General features: G+C 40.1%; 1 protein-coding gene across 8 annotated transcripts; it reads left to right on the plus strand.

The window, feature by feature from the left end:
* The first annotated feature begins 387 nt into the window (after positions 1–387).
* Positions 388–23,807, plus strand: LOC129187431 (LIM and senescent cell antigen-like-containing domain protein 1). Of its 8 annotated transcripts, none has more exons than XM_054786694.1 (11): positions 388–561; positions 15,767–15,926; positions 16,271–16,337; positions 16,410–16,530; positions 16,625–16,774; positions 16,874–17,024; positions 19,244–19,336; positions 20,916–20,964; positions 21,073–21,148; positions 21,394–21,580; positions 22,154–23,807. In XM_054786694.1, exons 1-10 carry the CDS (start codon positions 533–535, stop codon positions 21,536–21,538), a joined length of 1,041 nt encoding a protein of 346 aa, XP_054642669.1. In that variant the 5' UTR covers positions 388–532; the 3' UTR covers positions 21,539–21,580; positions 22,154–23,807. The 8 variants fall into 8 exon arrangements, with proteins under 8 accessions (XP_054642669.1, XP_054642672.1, XP_054642667.1 ...); XM_054786697.1 differs by lacking the exon at positions 388–561 and adding an exon at positions 3,058–3,114; XM_054786692.1 differs by lacking the exon at positions 388–561 and adding an exon at positions 5,540–5,917.
* Positions 23,808–24,055: the final 248 nt, after the last annotated feature.

The raw sequence follows: 24,055 nt of genomic DNA on the forward strand, positions 1-24,055 counted from the left end.
TTGTTTGTTGCTATGGAAAAATAAATCAGTCTTGGACTATATAAGACGATCATCTTCAACAGCATGTATTGTGTTGATACAAGAACACAAAAGTTTGAAGGGTGGGTCTATTTCAGTAGAAAAATGCAGTAGTAATGTACAGCGGTGGATGTTGGAAGGCGTTGTTACAGTCACGAAGGTTTCCGGTTTTCAAAATAAAACAATTTGTAAATGTACATTGGAAAAGCAAATGCAGATCCACTGTTATAATGGAGAAATAGATGGTTACAATTATTTTAGGTTACTTTCGTTAGTAATGGATTGTTGTATCATGTAGCTGTTTTTTAATGTATGTATATTTTACACTGAAAGTAAAAGACGGAAGTGGTATGCCCAGTTATGCTTAACGTAAGCTACTGACCCGCTTCGAGGAGGCCTCGTCTCGCCATCGCTCCAGGGAGACCCGCGCTCACTTAGCGTTTCTTCTGAGACTTTCAACATCTGGAACCCCGACGACGCAAACCTACAGTCCAGTCTGGGAGACAGCCCAGCGATGCTCGCCATTACTGAAATGACAAATGGGTGAGTCAGAAGTTCATATTGTAGCATTTTCCTGAAAAGTTGGGAAGTTAACAGTTTTCTTTCCAGCTGGAAAAGGGAGAAACACGCATTCCTGGTGTGGTTTACTCCTTCATAGGCTGACGAAACTGACATTTAACTGAAGTCATTTCTCGAGTTTCGTATAAATGCTTTGAAAAATGTACTGATGAATGTGAACACAGTCCATCTTTTATTGCGTCAGTTTGTTTTAACAACAATCTGAAACTGGTTACTAAGTTATTCGCTAGCGCCCCCATTGTGCTCTCGAGGAAGCACGTTATCTGCTACACGTCGTTTTTTTATACAGTGCAACTTGTCCTGATTAGGGCAATGGGTGAGCTGGAGCCTATCCCAGCTGACCTTGCGTGCGACTGGGTACACCCTGAACTGGTCATGGATTGGATGCACAATTAAACTCACCCATTTTCATGTCAGGAAAATGACTCGAACATGTGACTGATGTTTTGTTTTAAAATGCAATAAATGGCACGGAATGTCAGTGCTCAGTCTGAGATTAGGCGGGATAGATTTTACCTGTGTAGACTGCATTTAGAGGTGAAAACGACATAAAAACCAGTGGGTGGAAAATACATCTGACATTTTTTGATGTCAAACCCAATTTTTTTCAGTCTACAGCAAAAGTTACAAAATTAACCTCACATTTCCAATTCCCCAACCGCTGGGCACTGGGCCATGGACCACAGAAAACTTTCAGAAGTAATGATGACAAACGTGAGTTATTTTTATGAATAACATTAAATTTGATATAAATGCATATACATGGAAATCAGCACCTTTGCACTACATTAACTTGTGATCATCAAGTGTTGAGGCCAGATTGACTTTCAAAGCTCGTGCTTCCGTAGCCTAACAAACTGTTGTCAGCACTCAAGGCCGGCCGATCAAAGTGCGAAATCTCAACGTTTGATCAAAGGCATAAAATATAAACATGTAAAAACTGAGTTTTGTTTGGGTTTTTTTTTTACAGTGGTTGACATGTAAACTGCACATTTTATCTGCATTATCACCTAGATATAAATTATTGCTGACTTAGGGTGAAGGAGATGTTTTCTACGGATTTTTGGAGGACCAAAAATCTGTCTGTGAAGCTGAAACAGGAATTTGATGTCAAATGTTAAAAAAAAAGAATATTGGTAATACCTGTGTTCTAACAGTTTAGAGCTGCTACAGTTGATTGATCGATCATCCAATTACTCGACAACTATTTTAGTATTTGATTCATTGTTTTTTGATGTAAAAGTGTAAATATTCTCTGATTTTAGCCTCTCCAATGTGAATATTGCCTTCGTCATCCATGAAAGCAGACCTGTTGGTGTTTTAGACAAAACGCGATATTCACACACATCAGCTTTGACTTTGGAAAACAGTCATCGACATGTTTGCCTCCTTTCTGATATGTTGCGGACCAAACCACTGCTTGTGTTTGAGTCACAGTGATTTGGTCTGTCCAGGGCCTCGTGATCACTCCATTAATTGAACAAGCTTCAGATTAATTGATTAAGAAAATTTGCAGCCCTGATATGAACAATATGGCACTAAATGCTAAGATGTATGGTCATGTGGAATCTTATTTTGGAATCCCATTTCCGCTTCCATGTCACCTTATCTTCCCTAGCATTCATAAAGCTAGACAAACACACACACCCACGAGGAAATCAAATTGTCAAAAGTGAATTGAATCAAATCAATTGTGTTGTGCAGATCAGGCTGCTCCCTTCCCAAAAATGTCCACAGACTCCCTGGCAGTAGTTATTGCTTTCTACACCACTTCCTGTACAGTTATGTCCACTCCCTGGGGATTGTTTGATTCTTTCTACTCTGGTGCTGTGTGAGCGCTGCCTCCTCCTTGATGTCAATCTGACATAAATCATTCTTTCTCCAGCATGCTGCAAGACTAGCACGAGTGTTTCTGCATTCCCTGCATATTACATTTTCCCTCCTTTGATTCCACACGTTGTTGCTACAACTCCAGCTCATCTGCAGCCTGAACATGACCTTGTTTGGAAGAGCACCGTGCTAGTGAAATTAAGTCATGCATACACCTTGGAGTTGTTGTTGTTGTTGTTAAATTATGATTTTGCACACTTTTCTGACATACTTCTCCCCACTGTTTTAGACAGTATGCTTTTAGGTCTGCACTGACAGCTTGGCTTTTACACTTTTCTTATATTCAGTCTGTTCCCTGGACTCTCCTTGCACTTCCCAACCCCACAAACAGTCTTTTATTACCCCCCTCCTCATCACACCTTCTATCCATCCGTAACCACCCGGTCTAAAAACACACCATCTTGTGGGCTTTTCTGCTGCTTTTTCACCCGTTTCTCACAAGGGCTTGATGGCACAGAACCACAAGCGGACACAATACATTTACACCAACCCCCATCACACACACACACACACACACACAGGAAGTGATGTGGCCATGAGATAGCAGTAGGAGTGTTTGTAGTGACAGCAAAAAGGAACTTCAGCTATACTAAAATGATCTGCCCTCCTGTCTGACACGTCGCGGTGGTAAGACACGCACGTCATTATTATCATAAATACATGCTCTGCGTTGTTTATTATTGCATTTTGGTCTACAAAAAACACTAATCAGGCTGTCAAGTCAATGACTTCACATCATTAGTTATGTTCCTGTGAATTGTGTTTTGGTGTACTTCCTCTTGTATGAGTGAGCCATTGTAGAAGGCGTCCATTGCACAGAAACTGGTTCATTTTGAGCCAGAAACAATTATTTCCAAGCGTGCGTTAAGACTGAAAAACTGTTGTACCTCTGTTGTCCACACAGTGGCAGTGTAGTCATCTGGAATGTGTCACAAAGTCCATCCATCTATCTAGCTCTTATCCTCACTCGAGTGGCTTTTGGCCGAGAGGTGGGGTCAATCGCAGGGCACTTATAGACAACCATTCACACTGACATTCATACCAAAGAATCATTTATGGAGTTGCCAGTTAACCTAACATGCATGTTTTTGTAATGTGGGAGAACATGCCAACTCACACAGAGATGGCCAATGGAGATTTCAACCCAGATCTTCCAGATCTCCTGACTGTGTGGCCAAAATGCTAACCACTTGGCCACCGCTCTGTGCCACAAAGTTATGAATATGTGACTGAGACCATAGCTGTTCATCAATATTAATGTGGGATTATTAGCTAAATATTGGACTAAATACTGCGTTTATAGTCTCACATTTAACATTTGTTAAGTTACAATGACCAAAGAGACATGACTTGTCATTTTGTGTTTTGAGAACACTTCCTGGTTCTACCATTTGGTTGGTTTTTGCCTCCATTCTATCCTTCACAGCATCTTTGTTTAGCCTGAGAAGCACAATTCAGCGAGGTTTTGTGTCTTTGGTGATGAAAGTCTCTTGTTCCCACACAACACGTCATGATTTATTCATGAGTTGACATTCTCTCGGCTTTCAATAACTTATTGTGACTGCTGGGCAATCATTTTACTGTTGACAGTGTGTGTTGCGTCATCAGGCACAAATATTTTCAAAAGATATCCTGATTTGAGCATATGTGGTGCACTTATGCTTTCTTTTTTACCTTCCTGTGTGCAGTTGTCTTTGTGGGTTTGACCATTTCCTCAAGTACCTCCTGCGAAGGGTCATGAGTGCCATCTAGTGGACTAAAAAAGCACTTTGATCTATTATTTTTTTTCACCTTTTTTTTTTTTTTTTTTACAAGTTTACTATAACTACTCACCTTTATTCATAGATGAGCAGAGTCCCTAAAGGTGCTTCTTCAACTGTAAATGTTCAACTGTAAAGGTTTGCTCTACGCAACCTTTCTTTTCCCCTCCAAAATTTCTGTGGCGCTTTGACACTCGCACCTTCCAAGGCACATTTCCATGGGAAAAATATATTAAAACATAGTTTTATTCCCCTTGAAGTTTTGTGTGCTCCAAGGCTAGGATTGAACCTGCACTCTCTGCGTACCATAACACCACTAGGGGCTGGTATGTGATGACTGGTGAATTGTGAGTCCTTTTTTTTTCTCGAAGCGCATTCATTGCACATTGGCCGAGAATGTCTTCCCGTGCGCAAAATTGGGCCACCCCATGGATCGTGGGGCGCTACGCACAGCATGTGTTCTGCGTGTAGGGAGCAGCCGCCCTGATATCATGCCTGTACCAAGTGCACACGCACCAACTGCCTAGTTTTCCGGCCGTATTCAAAAGCAAATTTTTGACATACCTTTTAGCTTCCCGAAATTGTACTGTTAGGAATGGAATATTTTCCCTCCCGTTTGAACAAGACATGTTGAAGGCTTGTTGATAGGAGCGGCTAACAGTACGATTTTGGGAAAACAATGACATGTCAAAAATGTGCATGGGCCGGATAATTAATTTCCTTGCTTGCTTTGTCATGCTGGAAGAGAAGAGACGCCTGCCCAGAACTGCTCATTTTAAGTCAAAAGCATAGGATTGTCGGAAATTGATAAAGATGGATAATTACTGTTAGGAATGGAATATTTACCCTCTGCTCTCAGCAAGCCTTCACAACATGTCTTGTTCAAAGCAGAGAGAAAATATTCCCTTCCTAATATTCAACAAGCCTTCAACAGGTCTTGTTCAACGCAGAGGAAAAGTAGTTCTTTCCTAACAGTAATTACCCATCTTTATCCATTTCTGACAGTCTTATGCTTTTGACTTGAAAGGAGTAGTTTTGGGAAGACGCCTGTTCTCTTCCAGCATGACAAAGCAAGGAAGCAAGCAAATCCTTAATTATCCTGTCCAAGCAAGTTTGCTAAAAAGCCTCAAAATCTGAACACTGAATCGTTTCGCAGGTGAGGTTGGATTTACGGAAAATTTGTCAATGAATGAATGTCTTCATGGGTCTTGGTATTGTGCTTCTCTTATTGGGCTCTTTGTTACTGGGCCAGTGATTAGTAGGAGGCAAATACACAGTGGAGGCGAAGGCCGGAATGCTTCTCTCCTCCCAAGTGCTTGCCTTCTACCTGCAGAAGACGGTCAGAGAGGCAGCTGATAGGTGCGCTGGCAGTGAAACCACACCTCTGTATGTCCTTCCTCAAGGAGGTGTGTCAAACCAAGGGGCAAGTGACACAAGCCTAATCTTTTTATTTGGATCAACCCTGAACACACACACACACACACACACACTTTCTGTGGCACATTTGTGGCCCAGTGGGGTTGTGTGCTCTCGGCAGACGACGAGGAAGGAACAAACGGAGGTGGCTGGGAGATGAACTCCTTGAGACTGAAGGCGTTGGAAAATTCAGACTTGTACAGGCGAAGACAAGAGAGACCAGACAGCTATGGTGTGCTCGGGGACGGCTTCAGGTGTGTCTTACCTTTTCTGGTGAATCTTTTTCACTTGCTGCTAAAGTTCACTCAGGTGGCTATAGTCTCTAGTTTGGTACCATTTGTTGTGCAATCAGGAACATAATCAAGAATGAATGAAGGCTTCTCTTCATGGTCCAATGAAGTTTTTCTTGCTTTGCCTTGTCACAAGAATTAATCCTGAATCGCTAATGGGGGATTATTTCTCCCCTCCCACTGCCCCATTTTTTAATATACTTTCTGTGTGGTGTGACTAAAATGAAAATGCTGAAGTGGTCCATTGTCTTGTTTCTATTTTTAGACCATTCATTATCTTGAGCTGAGCTGTGAGACTTTGACTTCAGTGTTGTAACCAATCAAACAGGGTCTTTGTGGTGCCATGAAGACACATTACAAAGTAGTTCAAATCATTCCTCTCTGATGAGTAGAACAGCATGTGCAATTGTGGTGTGGCGATACATCACCATCAGCTCTTCCCTCCTCAATTGGTTACAGGAATGTTGCAATGTGAAGAATGTAGACACAAAGAGGGGGGCTCTGTCTTTAGAGGTGTTCTCCTGGTCAGGTTAAACATACGGACTTGGTGATATTCCCACGTACAGCCGTACATTTATCATGTAATACCCTCACACCCAGCAATATTAAGTACACTATCTAATTGTATCCAATATGAGAGGTTTTACATACTACTGCAAACTTCACATGTTATCAGTTGCTACATTAAAATCAATCAAAGCTGCTATTATTTTAATCATTTTGTTCCAGCTTTTGTGCTTATTTATTGCTATAAATTACTGCCATGACAAAAGGCTCAGAAGTGGTTAAGTATGACAGCACAAACGATCATTTTACCTGCGCACAACAGCACAAACGATAGCGACTGTTATTGTTTAATTTGGAGAAAATGGGGGGCCTTGGTGAACCATTTTAACGGCACAAACATATGAGACTATTTTACTAGAGTTTTGCAAATTCTGCCCAAAAAAACAACTAACTTTTACTCATATGGGTATTAAGTACAGTCTTAAGTTTTGCTTTCCATGAAAGTACAATATGATGAACACTGAACACTAGCTTTTCAGTTCAATGTACAACCACTCATGGTCAAAGAGTGGTTTACTTTGTGTTAATGAAATGTTACATGGCCCCATTTGTGTGTGGGTTTTTATGTTTTCCCTGTGGACTCAAGTGGTCTCAGAGATAGGGCAGGTCAAAGTGGGCGTCATTTGAAGCTGTGTGTGTGTTGACATGGGTGGGTGTGTCCATATTCTTGTCGGCTTCCCAAGCAAAAGTCTCTTGTTGCCATGGTTGATGTTGACACTGTACATGTTTGTGTTAGCAGGGCGTGTGATACATTTTTCAACCTGCGTCTGCTTGTATGGCACCAGTTCAAAACTTTGTGTCATATCCCGGTAAATGTTTTTGTGAAGTACTTGTCACTGCAGGTTTGTTTTTGTAAACTACAGCAAGTAATCACAAAATAAAAGACGATCTCACATTCAAATTAAGCAGTATGCAGTGCGTAATTTTTTTTTTTTTTTTTAATTTAGTATTTTCTATCTTTTGTGTTTGACGCTGCAAGCTCTGTGTGATCATTACAGTGATTACTACCTCTTTGTTGATGTTAGTTTGTTTCAGAAGGTCGGACAAAAAACGAAATGTACTATAGTGTTAGCGGTAGCAATTTTTCCCATAAGAAGTCATGTTAATCCATTTAATCCGTTGTAGAAACCCAAAAATATGAACTAAAATGAACATTATAGAGAAAATGCAAAGTAAGTGTGAGTAAGTAGGATTCCTTATTTATTAATCTTTTTTTTTGTATTTAGACTATAGAATACCTGTTAATGACCTTCTGGATGCGTTTTTTAACATTATTAGAGCACTCTAGACAAGAAATAACACCCCTACAGTCACCTTTACACTCGTATTATCCAATATAATAAACATAGTAAGAGAAAATAAGACATACAGTACAGGCCAAACATTTGGACACACACAGCACAACCCCATGGCCCCAACCCCATTAATAAGGCAAGAAATTGTATTAAGTAACCCTGACAAGGCACACCTGTGAAGTGAATACCATTTCAGGTGACTACCTCATGAAGCTCATTGAGAGAACACCAAGGGTTTGCAGCGCTTTCAAAAAAGCTACCTTGAGGAATCTAAAATATCAGACATATTTAGAGTCATTTCAAACTTTTTGGTTAAGTACATAATTCCACATGTATTCCATGCAAAATTGTGATGCCTTCAGTGAGAATCTACAATGTAAATAGTCATGAAAATAAAGAAAACGCGGTCTGTCCAAACCTTTGGCCTGTACTGTATAAGACATAATATAGACTCTCACATGTTAGCACTGGAAGAGTTCCATGTTTTTAACTTGTTATTCTGTACAGTACTTCCTGTGGTGGCTATTGTCTCATCAATGTAACATTACCAGTGTAGAATACTACGTATCATATCTGTGAATGCCTTAAATGTATATTTTAGTTCATTTAGCCATTTTCTTGCTTGAAAATGCTTAATTAAGGGGAAAAAAATACATAGTTTGCTTAAATATGCATATCCTTTGACTAATAATAGGCTGTATTCAACCACAAAGCAGCGATGATTTATTAATAAATATACAGTATTTGTGAAAAAAAAACGTGATAAAGTGAAGCCACAAAATTTGAAGCACGAACTGGGTTTGGTTTTTAATTGTTGTTGCTGATTTATAGATTTTTCAAATTCAAAAAAATACCTGTTATCTTATGCAGTCATTAGCATTTTTTTTTACTCAGCTGTTGTCGATTGAGGATGTCATACTTACTACTATACTTAGGCCTTGCTGATTTGTTTGAACTGAAACTGAAAAAAGAAAGGCGTCTGCAGAGTTAGTACCATAGTTAGCATGGAATTGGGTCAGCTGGTTTAATAGGGAAGCTATTTCCACACACCTTTTTGTAACATTTTACAATGTAGAGCATGAGATAACTGTATACTGTGACTGCATTTGCCAGTCTTACATGAGTTGCTGCAAAAAACTACAGTGCATTAATGTATATGCATTGATTTGGGAAGGAATGACCTAAGCTCGATCATATCTTCTGTGTGTGTGATCTGACCTTTGACCTGTAACAACCCTGTGAGAAAGTGTCCAACTCCCGCCCTGTATAGCAAGGAGACACCAGAGACTCTGCTGACAGTTGCTATAACTGTTTTTAAATTCACGTCTCACATTCTTTCACTTTTTACCTCTCGGGCATTGTAAATCCAGCAGACCTTCTACAAGGAATGCACTTAATGTCATTGATGATGTTTGATTGTTGGATAAATCAGAAAATGTCATTTCTATCTAAGAAATCAAGTAAATCAAATTAATCCATTCCAGACATCCTATACCATTAACACAAACAATATAAATAATGAATTAAAATTACCTTTATTGAAGACTAGCAAGCAGAGATGAGTAAAAGGAGGTCACCTTCAACCGGAAAGCTGCATCACAAGCGTTCACTACGCGTTTACATAATGAATAGTGATGTGCAGCTCTATACTGAATATTGATACCGCCGATACCAGATCTTTAGGCTCTTAAATTGATTCTCAAATCAAAACATCGATACTTTGATACTTCAGTCATTTGAAGTAATGTACTGTATATTATTAACTGGAACACAGTGGAAAGTATCAAAATTATTGGGACCTTGTCTAAATGATATGCAGTTGTTTAAAAGAACAAAATAAATTATTGTGATGTCTTATATTCATTTTTTTATGAGCTGTGTTATGATTTGAAACACTCTACTTTTTGAGATTTACCCGACAAGTTAATTGTATTTGCACGAAGTATCGGTATCGGATGAGCCTGAATTTTGCTCAGTATGGAATTGGAAAAGAAATCAGTGGTATCATACATGACTAATGACGAGGGCGCGTACTATGCGCAAAATGACTGCTGCGAAGCACGCAAGATGTTGCGAGACCAGAACGTGACCACAAATGAGCTGCATCACTGTATAAGCCACAGGATTCAAAGCATGACAAAAAAAAGGCTTACACACCGGAAATTACGGTTGAACCACCCACACGCCCATATAATAAAAGTTGATTAAAGGATTTCTTCACTGGAATCTGTTTATAGTGTCCCAACTCTAGAAGAACCACTATCCATTTTTCACAGAGACCGAGTCACCAAAGCGCGGATGCTTTGTTTGGCCACTCAACTAATTTCTTAGGCGTACTGTTTGGCCGAACGATAACTGAGAGAGTGGACGAAAACTAAGACATATTTGTGAAAATAATCGGTGTCAAAAACCGAATCAGGGGCGTACGAAACTGAAGTTTCACTGTATATGTAGTGTAACCTCTAAAGAGACACATTTTGTTCCAGCATACTGGTTTGGCCCCCTTTTTGTGGGGTTCTGAAAAATTGATCGGTTGTGCTGTCGACCTAATGAAACTTTGAGTGGACAGGTTATGTTTTAACTTAACCTTTTAACTTCATTAAGTCACAAGTAAAAAAAAAAAAAAAAAAAAAAGAAAGAAATTAACCACTGTCAGTAATAAACAGAACATTCAGTCATAACTTAATGCACAATGGGGAAAGTGACAGTGACGGCGTCCACAATCGCTAGTCGAACATTCCCACCTACAATGAGAACTGTGCATCCAACAGCATTCATCTAGCATGTCTGTGCATGCTTGTCTGAAGGCATTGCTCGGGACAAGAACCCCTTAACTCAACCTACTCAATCAGCTGCAGACCAGATGAATGGGTGTGATTTTCTTTCCATGACCAATATGGAAGGCACATCTGTTCTATCCTGTGATTGGCTGGCGACAAGTCCAAGGTGTACCCCGCCTCACGCCTGAAGTCAGATGGGATAGGCTCCAGCATACCGCCGCCACCCTATTTAGGATAAGCGGCATAGAAAAAGAATGGATAGATGGCATCTGTTCTATCCCTAACTTACATTTATGGCACATTTAGTCCATAGACAAATCATCATAGTGCCACATCAGTGAGGCTGTCTTGTATCTTCTTCCAGTATTGGTACTGGATAACCAGCGTTTCAAACAATCCAATAATATGATTGAATTCATCAACAAAATAATGACTTGCCATGGTTGGAGTGTATCCTGTCAAACCGAACTCCTACTGTAATACACTGCACGGTATGCAATAATCACGATTCGGTATGTACCTCAGTTTCAAGGTCACGATTCTGTCTATTTTCATTAAAGTAAGAGAACAAAATGCAAGAGGAAAGGGTCTCTTGGCTCTGACTTTCTACTTGGCACTATCACTGGCCATGACTCCCGCGAGCCAAAGGCTGGACTGCACAGTACAGTATTTGTTTATGGAGTAGATGCCTGACACGAGAAACACTTTTAATGTGGTTAGAGATATTGACATTAATAGTGTTGTGGCTCACACAGCTGACTACCACTCAGCTGGCATGGGATGTGTTCCAACTTATGCCCAAATTGTATTTTCCTGATGGCTGACTGTCAATCAGCCCAAGCTGTTGTCAGGCCCCAACTGCTAGAATCTCCTGCTCCCCCTGCAACCCTGAACAGGATTAGCGCCTCAGATGATGAATGAATGCTCTGAGAGAGTGTTCTTAAGAAAAGACTGTTTTTTAAGCATGCAACACTGAGATTCAACCTGGAAACATTGTTACCACAAGGAACCCTCACAGCAGCCTCACACCTTGCATCACTGTGCAGAAACCCGCAAATATGCGGGCCCTTGAATGCTCAATCGATCTGCTGTACAGTAGGAGTTATCATTCATTCCTGTCAGTGGTAAAGTCCTCCTCTGAAGTGACTACATTGAGTCTATATTATTTATGTATATATTGTACAGTGCATCTCCCCTCTCTCTCTCTCTCTTGCACACACACACGCGCAGCTGCCAGCACCTAGTTTGGCATTGAGGCTTCACTGGGTGTCTATTTGTAGACGGATGGAGTCATGTCAGAGACAGGAGGACGAGGGGACACACTTTATGGCAACAAACACACGCATACAGCTATTTCTACCCATGATATCCTCAAACACACACTACATATAGCACATAGACAAATGCTCAGTAGTTAGTAGGTTCTTTTCTGGAGCAAATTAATTCACTTTAACGTTAAGTCACTTTAAAAAGTATTTTTTTAATTATTTGAGTGTGGTATGGTATTGTGTGTTTATTTGCTTCAGTCATGCGTAAGAACTTAGATGAAGGAACATCACATGATTGCATTTGCACAATTGGTGTTAAAAAAAATCAGGACTATAAATCACGATAAACCTTGTGCAGTATGAAGGGAATAAATACAATTTGAAAAGTGATAAATTGGGAATAAATTGCTAATCATGAATAGGAATACATTTTAATTAGTAAAACTTTAAATAAAAAAAAACAAAACATTGAGGGTGTTGACTTCAAAGCTGCATCAAGTCTTTGTGGGTTATGTCTTCAATAGCCTTATAGTCGATGTAATAATGATATGTAATAACGAATCTTAATATTTGTCCAGGTCTTTGATGTGTTTAACAACAAACTTTGGCTTCCCCCTCCATTTAACATAATGTACCTAAAAAAAATATCAGAAAATATAGCAAAAAGAATATCAGCAAATGTAGCTATATGAATATCACCAAACAGAATGTCGTCCAACGTAGCCAGAAGAGTATCAGCAAAGGTAGACAAAAGAATGACAAATGTAGCAAGAAGAATAATACCAATGTAGCAAAAAGAATATCAGCGAACATAGCTGGAAGAATATCAGCAAACGCAACTAGAAGAATGTCAGCAAACATAGCTAGAAGATAAGCTAACATAGCATGAAGATCAGCAAACTTAGCTAGAAGAACATCAGCAAACGTAGCTGGAAGAATATCAGCGAACGCAACTAGAAGAATGTCAGCAAACCTAGCTGGAAGAAGATCAGCAAACGTAGCATGACGAATATCAGCAAACTTAGCTAGAAGAACATCAGCAAACCTAGCTAGAAGAATATCAGCGAACATAGTTGTCTCCACACATGCACTGCAACTGTCCTCCTCACTTGCAGAACACACAAGTGCCCTACCTGATGTGCTCACAGCCACACAAAACATCTACACAACACAAAACTTTGGATCTCTACAACATCATACTTGCCAGTAGAGAGGAGTTTATTACAGCCTCATATAAAATCAACAATAATTTTAGTGTAACGACCCGGAAGTTATGTGCGATGTTAAGAGTTCAATGTTGCCTGACAGTCTGTGAAGTCATGAACGCGTCAGACTGTGAGTGCTTGTGTGTGTGTGTGTGCGCAGCACTGCATGTGTAGAGACAGCTATGTTCTCTCATGTCGCTACATACTGTACATAGTATTCTTTTGGCGTGTTTGCATTATTAAAGCAAGCAGGGCTCTAGTATGGAAATTGTATCTGTATCTGCAGTCCTGGTAATGCCACAGCTGAATATGTTAATGAATGATCAATTGTGTTGTGGTAGGGGAGAGTAAGTGTGTGTCAAGGCTGGCTCTTTATTTCAGTAGCTTGTCCAAGAATAGACATTGAGTTGGACAGGCAGGGGGATCTGTGTTAGTGTGTGTCATTGGGTAAAAAAAAAACAGAGTTGATGTGGGAAAGGAGTGTGTCTAGGTTAGTGGGTGTGTGCACTCGCACCCGAGAGAGGGAGAGAGACTACACCCAGCACAGTCTGACGACTGTTTTGATTTCCCTCTCGCTTTTCGGATTACGGCTCTAACTGATAGCTGCATTGGCATAGCTGGAACATTGGACACACCAGCAGAAAAGTGCAGAGATGAACGGGTGCGCTGTACCACCAGCCATACCTGAAGATGGGGAAGTCTTGGACCACATCCCGCACAGGGAGATGAATGGCTACAATCAAAGGTTTCGGGATGGTGATGCGGGGGAGGCAGAAGTCCCGGTGTCAAAGTCCCAGAGGCGGAAGAGTGATGTCAAAGTCTACAAGGAGTTTTGTGATTTTTATGCTCGCTTGTAAGTGATGATGATGAGGACAACACTTTGTAAGGGTGATGGTACTGTATTTGAAAAACGTGAAAATGCACCAGAAACTATGCTTTTCTTACTGCTGCTTCAGTTTGTATAGTCTAGGTTGTTGTATTTAATGACTGTCAAATGACAATCGCAAGTTCCAAATATTACATTTTGTTGACTGACATGCCACTGACCCGGATGACAGTGCTGAAATTGTATGACTCGGTGGAGGTGGATGTGTTGGGACATTCTGTCTTCACATAAACTGATACAGTGTCTCTCAGTAAGGTCCGACCTTGAGGCGTTACAGAATGTGAAGAATTCTGATATTCTGAAGATGCTGGGTTTTACCCTGTTTGTGCAGGGATAGATCCAAACTTTGCCGGAGTGGGACACAGAGTAAGGGCTATTTTTGTGCCAAGGGGAGGAGTGGTTATGCAAAGTAAAAAAAACGGCAACTGGTATCCTGAGTATGTGTCCATGAATGACATGAAGGCTAAATATAAATGTTGTATTTACTGGTGGAGGACCTAGATCTGAAGTCTTCAGTGTGGTGGATAGATTTTTGTGTCATTTCATTAAAAGACAAAACCACCACCAGTAGGGATGGTATTCTTAAATGACTTCTATTTTAAAATGTTGTTCCTGTTGGATATCGATAAATAAAGTGCATTTTATTGATGCCATTTTGAATGCACAGAGGTACCGTGACAAGATCCTAATCCACGACCATCGCCTCATGGTGCAGCATGGCAATGCATAGCTTGATGTTGCAATGATCTGTACACAATTCCTGGGAACTGAAAACATCTCAGTTCTTGCATGGCCAACATACTCTCCGGACATGTCACCTATTGAGCATGCTTAGGATGCTCTGGATCGGCATATACGATGGTTTTCTGACCCCCACGATGTCCTATCCAGGATACTGAATGAACATTATCAGCAAGAAGGACTGGTTGAATTGGCCATCACACACAACACACAGTGTTTATTGAAGAACATCTATTCTTACGTGTGGCAGTGGCAAAATAGAGGGTGGAAATGCCAGAAGGACGTATCACTTCCTACCGCTAATCCTGTAAGGCGCGGCTGACTGCACATGTTACATTAGGGCCATCTAAACAGAATTTGTGCTTATTCCCACTTTTCTTCTGTGTCTGGTAGGGATATTTGAAAACGGTTACACCTATGACCAGTAAAAGGATGAGTCTCAAAAAAACACGAGAGACTAGGAGTAACATTAACATGTAAAATAAATATGCCAAAAATATTTCAGTTTGACACTTTATTGTATTTGTATCTGTGGTTATGGAGTTATCAGATTTTTGTATTTTTTTTTACGTGGCACTCCTCCTTTGACGACCAAATTATTTTTTAATGGTCTTACTGTGTTGATATATGTCTTACTACAAAGGTATAATAAAGTAATTAGATTACTTGAGCCATGTTTTCAGAAGGGTGTCGCAGCATATCTGAAGATCTGACTATCTAAACTCACACACACACACAAACACACACAGGTTTTCACAACCTAAACAAATCCAAAATAAATGTGACACCAAGAAAGTGGGTGTGTTTGTGTTTTAGTATCTCATCAGTGCCTCACCTACTTTCATAGTCAAGTGTTAACATTTTATCACTGCTGTCAAGGAGGTCATGTTTTCATTGCTGTTATTCATTATTTGTCTAGTTAGCTTTGATTGTGCTGAAACGGGCTAATTGATTTTTCTTTTCTATATACTGCCATACAGTATATATGATCCAGCGTCTCTGATTTTAAAGTGTTGTGATCACTAAAGTACCCCCTGATGCTGATTAGCACTTGTTGTCTTTACCCCTCAGCAACATGGCCAACGCGTTGGCCAACGCCATGTGCGAGCGCTGCAAGAGTGGGTTCGCTCCGGCTGAGAAGATCGTCAACAGCAACGGAGAACTTTACCACGAGCAGTGCTTTGTGTGTGCCCAGTGTTTCCAGCAGTTTCCAGAGGGACTCTTCTATGAGGTAAAGCTGTTGTTTTGGTTGTGTTGCATATTGCATCAGACTGCACGATCAAGTCATTGACAGACTTCAACCCACCTACCAACTGTTACACTCACTGCAGTCCAAATATAACTACTGTGCTTTGATGTGAGTACACTCTTAATGCAGTGTTGAGTGTTTGGAGCCTCCTTACAGTAAATATGTCAGAGCCGAGCCCTAACCAATGTGTCACCCTAGGCGAGCTATTACATTGCACCCCCCTCCATGTTCATAGGGGAAGATTATAGATTTTTTTTCATAGTTACTGTTACTACTACCTTTTAGATTTATGTTTTTTGTGAAACGTTGAAACATATGTTTTACAGTTTGAAGACAGGAAATACTGTGAACATGACTTCCAGATGCTCTTTGCTCCATGCTGTCACCAGTGTGGTAAGTTCAGGGAAAGCACAATTATGCCAATCGGGTGAGCAAGCCCCTCATAGGTGGGTGTTTCTTTCTCAGGAGAGTTCATCATTGGCCGCGTCATCAAGGCCATGAACAATAGCTGGCATCCCGAATGCTTCTGCTGTGACATCTGCCAGGCCGTGCTCGCCGACGTTGGATTCGTTAAGAATGCTGGAAGGTTACCAATGCACTGTTTATAATGTAGCTGTCATTCACAGCCTGTTCATCACGATATTCATGTTTAACCTTTCATTCTCTCTTTCTGCCATCAGGCACTTGTGTCGCCCATGCCACAACAGAGAGAAAGCACGTGGCCTCGGCAAGTACATCTGCCAGAAGTGTCACGCCATCATTGAGGAGCAGCCCCTTCTGTTCAAGAATGACCCCTACCACCCTGATCACTTCAACTGTAACAACTGCGGGTAAGAATCAGGACTCATAACATTTCTTTAAGGTTGGCAGGTCTGTAATCTGTGTGTGTCACATGACCGGCTCATGCAGTGAAACTGTCCTTTCTCCAGTAAGGAGCTGACTGCGGATGCCAGGGAGCTGAAGGGGGAGCTTTACTGTTTGCCCTGTCATGACAAGATGGGTGTTCCAATCTGTGGGGCCTGCAGGAGACCCATTGAGGGCCGTGTGGTCAATGCCATGGGCAAGCAGTGGCATGTGGAGGTCTGACCTTTAAACACTTTTACATTTAAACATTTTAACTATACACTGCGAGGGCGCTAGCTAAATTACATTGGACTTCATTCACCAATGTTTGTTTTTCAAAGAATATTCCACATAACTCTGACACACATTTACTTGTGTCATGATTGAACAAAAGAAAATATTCCTTCCATCCATCCATCCATCCATTTTCTATGCTGCCTGTCCTCACTAGGGTTGCGTTGGTATGAGGAGATATGTGTTGGTATGAGCCTATCCCAGATGCTTTTGGGTGAGAGGCAGGGTACACTCTAGCCTGGGAAAGAAAATATTATTTTATCATAATTTAATAATGATTCTGCGATTCTACAGTTGCATACTGATATGTACAGTAGCCAAGAAGTGAAAAAACACTTTTTTCAGAAAAGTTAAATTAACATTTCAGAAAACAAATAAACAAAATTCAAAACAAATTGACATTTCACATTAACAAAATTCGAAACAAATTAGCATTTCAAGAAACACATGACCAAAAAGCGAAAGAAACTGACATTTCAGAAAACACATTTAAAAAAAACTTGAAACAAATGAGCAATTCAGAAAATACATTAACAAAACTTGAAACATTTCAAAAAACACATTAACAACGTTTGAAAAAAACCTGCCTTTCAGATAACATATTAACAAAAGGCGAAACAAATTTGCATTGAAGAAAACACATGAACAGAGCTCGAAAAAAATGAGCATTTTGAGAAACACATTAACAAAAGACGAAACAAATTTTCCTTTCAGAAATAAACATTCCAGGAATCACACCAGCACAATTTGAAATAAATTATCATTTCAGGAAACACATTAACAAAAGTCGAGACAAAGTTACATTTCAGAAAAAAACATTGGCAAAACCTCAAATTTACATTTCAGAAATTACACTAACAACATTTGAACTACATTTGCCAACTCAGCCTCATGGAATAACAGCACAGCAAAATGATAAAGGATGCATACAAATATGTATTCATGCATGACTGACTTGGTGTAAGAGCACAGCTAGTCATGTTAGAAGCGCTCTTTTTGTCTGCTGCATTCAGTATATCTGACACAAAAGATCAGCCTTCACCGCTGTTTGATGGCCTTTGTTTTCATTTGATGCAACACACCGTGCACACTCACACATTTAAGTTAATTGTTTCAACGACATGCACTGTTCTGCGATTGGCTGGTGACCAGTTCAGGGTGTACCCCGACTCTCGCCCTAAGTCAGATGGGATAGGCTCCAGCATACCCGCGACCCTAGTAGGGATAAGCGGCATAGAACATGGATGGATGGACATGCACTGTTATTCCCTTTCCGGATTGAGTGTAATTTTTTTGCAGGTTTTGAAGTGTTTTCTGAAAATTTTTTATTGTTAATTTGTTTTCTGAAATCTTCAAGTGTTTCACAGTTTTTTGCTTTTCTCAGCCTCCATAGTTACTGTGTGGGATTTAAAATAGAATTATATTGTCATCATTAGAATGACTCTGACCCACCAATATGTTCCTGCTTTTTCTAAGTCTGCAGTTACATTCAATGTAGGCCCATTGTCCACTCAATATAGCCAATCATTTTGAATTCTGTTTTTATGAAAAAGTAAGTATCATTTTAATAATCAACACTGTGATATTTTGACAGTAGTCTGATCTGTCCATCCCTCCTTTACCTCCTACCTACTTTTGTCTCCATTATTTTTTTCTACTCTAAAAATCCAGTCATCCTTTGTCTTTTCACTTTTTTGGCCGTTTTCTTGTCTTCCCTCCTCCACACGCAGCACCACGTATGCACTTTGTGCGAGCGCTCATTTCAGGGCCACCGATTTTATGAGCGAGATGGTCATGCTTATTGCGAGACACACTTTGACATGGTGAGAGATATGCCGGAACCATTGATCCGATGCCCTGTGGAGCCCTGCTTGGCCTCTGTTATAGTAATAGTCACTAATCCTGTATTTGATTTTAAATAATGTTTTTAATTGCTGCTTTATTTGCTGCTTTTGGCTATGACTCGTCCATGCTGTCCTCATAAACAACAGTACAATTGGAAATATTGAAAAGTCCAAGCAATCCCAGGACAGCTGGACTGAAGTGAAGAGGTGTACTTTACGTGAGACTGTGATGCTGGCCGTGGCACAGTCTGAAAGACAGCCTCGAGCTGACTTTGCTGCTAAGCTAACTGTATGTGCTTGGCCGTTGCTTTGTTGCAGCATTTTGTGTGTGCTAAGTGTGAGAAACCCTTCCTGGGACACCGTCACTACGAGCGCAAGGGCCTGGCCTACTGTGAAACCCACTACAACCAGGTAATACTAACTTGAGTACTGCATATGTCATGAATATGGAAACAGCTGTTGCCACTAGGTGTTGCCACTAGGGGGGCCGCAATTTCTATTGTAGTCTTGTCATGTTAAAAGTCTTCATACAACACACACTGCTCTGTAAAAATTAATGTTGACAGTAGATTTTAAAAGGAAATTGCTGCAACAGGCTAAAAAGCTTGTAGCGTGTAATTATTGTATGTAGGACCAAAAAGAACCAATTAGTGCCCTTTCAGTAAGTGACAAAGGCTGCAATGCTAAGTAAAATAATATATATTTATTGTAATCCATCCATCCATCTTCTATACCCGCTGATCCAGCTGACTTTGGGTGAGAGGCGGGGTACACCCTGGACTGTTCGCCAGTCAGTCGCAGGGCACATATAGACAAACAACAATTCACACTCACATTCATACCTATGGACAATTTAGAGTCACCAATTAAACTAACATGCATGTTTTTGGAATGTGGGAGGAAACCGGAGTACCCGGAGAAAACCCACACACACACGGGGAGAACATGCAAACTCCACACAGAGATGCCCAACGGACATTCGAACTCAGATCTTCCAGATCTCTTGACTGTGTGGCCAACATGATTTATTGTAATATATATAATATACATAGTATGTTGTATTTATTCATAGTGTCATCATTCAATTGTGGTAAAAATAAATGGACACCTTCACCAAATAGAGGCCAAGTCCAGAAATATGATACAAGTGGGCCCATTTTACGTCTGCATTCTCGGCAAATGTGCAAATAAGGCACATTGCTGCCATGAGGTATAGAGCACCAAGGCAGGAAGGAAGAAAGAGAGACGAGTAATCGCAGGACACAGAAGAATAAGAGAATATAATTCACCTGCTCACCTGTTGTTCCCTGGTGGTGTAATAGTACAGCTGCTGCCTTTGAAGGCAGAGTGCGCCGGTTCGAGCAAAGCCCCCAGGGATTTATTTTTAATTCTGTGAATATGTTATTTTGCACTAAAAGTATATTTAGTACTAATGTAACTAAATTCAGGTTCAAGTCAAATAGTATTCAAATAGCTTTTAATGAGTCAGTTAAGTCCTGAGTCCAGATGGCTAAATAAACAACCCTGACCAGTTGCCACTATGTAAGGAAATACAGTATGGTTTTCACATCTTATTACATTTATATTTTTAGATTTATTATTTTACTATTCTGAAGTCAACAAATCTTGCCTACTCGTCCAAGATCAGTGACTTCTGACCTCACAAATTCTTCAAAATATTCTTCCGGCTGAAAAAAGTTCCCACATACATGGTAATTCCCACATACACACTCTAAAATCTTGAAGAAACTCCATATTTTTTTGAAATACATTAATAATATAAATATTTATAAATCAACCAGTAGTCCTCATATTGACTTTTATATAAACATTTTTAACATCTCTTCAGCTCGTGCATGTTTGCATGGGATCTGACTGCATTTATTTTTATGAAACATGAAAGAGTCCTGCTTGTATTGTGTTTTTGTAACGTATCAATAAGTTGTGCGAGTGCTAACACTCTGTTTTTCTTCCTTTTTGTTGCTTTCAGCTGTTTGGAGATGTTTGCTACCACTGCAATCGCGTTATAGAAGGAGATGGTGAGATTTTTGCAGCTGTATTTGTTGATGAATTAAGTCGGTGGTTATATTACATCACCCCCACTATGTGGTTTTCTTTGACACGTTGGTTCTCGCTTCTATTTTCAGTGGTGTCAGCCCTCAACAAGGCCTGGTGCGTCAACTGTTTTGCTTGCTCGACTTGCAATACCAAGCTCACCCTCAAGTAAGTAGCACAAAGCCTGTCAAGTGCAACGTGGAGTCCACCTAATATTATTATAGTGCTGCCACAAGCTCTGTCTATGACTTTTTGCATCTTTCACCCTTTTAATGTGCCTTTTTCTTTCCAACCTGGCAATCATTGTGTCCTTTTATGCCATTTTTCTCTATAACCCTGTCCTATCTCTGTTCCTTTTTGCTTTGGCTGCCCTTTCCTGTCCTCTGGGAAATCCTTCCCCTGTGATCTATCAGGGATAAGTTTGTGGAGGTGGATCTGAAGCCAGTGTGTAAGCACTGCTACGAACGCCTCCCAGACGACATGAAACGCCGTCTGGCAAAGCGGGAGCGTGACTCAAAAGAGAAAAAGAAGAAACCGTTGATACCCATGTGTCTGTGATCATCCTCTCTCATTTCCTTCTGCGCACTTCAACTGGACTTGGTCAGTTTTCCCCCTCACTTTCTGCCTGTTATCTTTAGCTGATTTGTTGTCATTGTACATTGTGATTTCCGTGTCTAAAAAAGATGGTTGAGCTCCACCCATGGGTGAAAAGTATTTATTGAACCAATACCCACTTTTGCAGCGAAAGATGCGAACACACATTTCACCCCTTCTGACGCAAGTTTTTGCATGCAGCAAACTTTTATAAATGGGGGCCCCAGGAACACAAGTGGAGATGAAGTTCTTGGGAAACCTACGCAATGCAAACAGGGAAATCATCAGATCAGTCACATGTTGAAGGGACAGCTTTGTTCTGTCTGGGCCCAGAGGGCCTTAATCACTTCCGGCAGCTTTCTTGCCTCAGCTGTGGAAATGATGGCGTGCCACTGGGTATGACACGTGCCATGTCCTGACAGTGATTTTGTGTCCTGAGTGAGAATGGCAGAGTTATTTGAATTATAGGCATTTGATAGAGAAAAGAACCAGATATTAGTACCGGAATTGTCATGGTTAAATTGCTTTTCTATTAAGTGAGGTAATTAACTGGTGCCATTGGCATTTTTCCCCTCACAGGAACAAGTTTGTGGAGTTTGACATGAAGCCGGTTTGCAAGAAGTGCTATGAGAAATTTCCACTGGAGCTGAAGAAGAGACTGAAGAAGCTTTCCGAAACTGTTGCAAGAAAGTAAACACCCCACATCCACTTTTAGTCTTTTTTTGCATGTAGAACTGCAAGTTCCCGAGAGTTCACGAATATTACACATTCATTTTCACACTGCAGCTTTTTTTTTTACACTGCTATTTACAGGGCCGCTTCGGGCCAAATTGGGACCCTGAGCAGAATTTCATTTAACAAATGAACAGGTGGGAACGAACCCATGCCGTCTGCCTTGATAGGCAGCAGCTGTACCATTACACCACAAGGGTCTGACATGTGAATGAGTGAATTCTGCAATTTTAGTCTCTTTTTCTGCCGCACGCTGTTAGTCATTTGCAGAGAATGCGCACTCTTGCGCAAAAAGGGGGCCCCCATGGATCGCGGGGCCTTATGCACAGCACGTGTTCTGCATGTAGGGAGGGGCTGCCCTGGCTATTTAGTCCAAACACATTATGATGTTTTTACTGTGTTACTGAGTCTCTTGCATAGTAAAAGAGTAAGTCCAAAGAAAAATGAAGAATGCCTATATCTATTATTCACTGTTTGTTATTATCACTATTTTATATATTATACATGTGTATTTTCTTTGATATTAAGCAAACTATGTGGCCTTCCTGTTCCTGTATTAGCTTTGGCTATCATTTTAAGTTTGTTTGTGTGTAACTTTTTGTGTTATGTGTGGACTGAATGGAGAATTTATCTATGAAATCAGTGTTTCCTGTTACTTGGTTTCAGATATACACATATTTATTTGGTCAAGTCTGTATGGAAAATTACAATTGGGTACAATTACTTCACAGTGCCAACACATGCATAATAAGCTTGATAGTGGCCAGCTGTATTTCATGGCAACTGTTGCGTTACAGCTTGATGGACTGTGGCATTTGCAAGCACCGGATGTGCTTATTGCCGCTTGCAATACAGGGAAAGTTATCCTCTTACCCCAACTTCCTCCAGATTCGGAATTGAAGCCGACTGTTCAATCGGATTATCCCAAATTGTTTAACCTCAACTGGATTTTGTCATAAAAAGTGCATATCTTTGATTGATTATAATTTACACATTCCTTAGCTTTGTTTTTGTTCTAAATTTCAAAACTAATGCCAGCTCATTTGATTTATTACAAGTACATTTCGATACTGTACAGTGGATCCCTGCAAATGTGCGGATTTTTGGTTAAAAAAAAGTTATTTTTCAATATTTTTTATCTTTTTTTTTGCAGAAAACACATCTCATTCACCCTAAATCTGCAATAATTTATAAATGTGTGATAATAAAGTATAAAAAGTACAGCAAACACATACCACTGTTTTGTCCACAATTTTTGAATATTTATGCGGTGATGTTTTTTCGTCAAGTGTTGAGGTTCTACTGTGCTGATTTAAAAATCAATAATTCAGATGCCCTTAAGATAAACAGGTAAAAAAAATATTTAACTTGAATGGCCAAATTTTTTTCTTCACGTTGCTTGGCAATCACATAAACAGATGCATGTTGGAAACTTGAATGGAAAGTTGTTCATTTTATGAATACTTTGTCTGCTCAGCATAATAAACGTTTATTTAAATGATATGTCATGTCATTTTTTTCGTTTGTTTTTGTGACACATGCTCTGTCCCTCACGTGAAGCAGGCCATTAAATGGATTGCTGAACAATATCACTAGTATTTCCCCAACTTGATTAAGAAAGAAAAATAATATAATTACACGTCACATTCCAAGACCAAAAGTAGTAGTATAAATATTATCCAACATATGCGATCAAAGATGACGTTCACATAATCTGAAACCCCCTCAACAAGCCGAGCATAGCTCGGA

Source organism: Dunckerocampus dactyliophorus, chromosome 9, assembly GCF_027744805.1.
Source record: "Dunckerocampus dactyliophorus isolate RoL2022-P2 chromosome 9, RoL_Ddac_1.1, whole genome shotgun sequence".
Lineage (NCBI taxonomy): Eukaryota > Metazoa > Chordata > Actinopteri > Syngnathiformes > Syngnathidae > Dunckerocampus > Dunckerocampus dactyliophorus.

Excerpts from the sequence above, each read along its gene's own strand:
- LOC129187431 (XM_054786698.1), top strand. The coding sequence starts at position 13,722 with ATGAACGGGTGCGCTGTACCACCAGCCATACCTGAAGATGGGGAAGTC. Across the intron at positions 16,775-16,873 it reads TTCAACTGTAACAACTGCGG|TAAGGAGCTGACTGCGGATG; the intron begins GTAAGAATCAGG and ends TCCTTTCTCCAG. Across the intron at positions 21,529-22,153 it reads AAGAAACCGTTGATACCCAT|GAACAAGTTTGTGGAGTTTG; the intron begins GTGTCTGTGATC and ends TTCCCCTCACAG.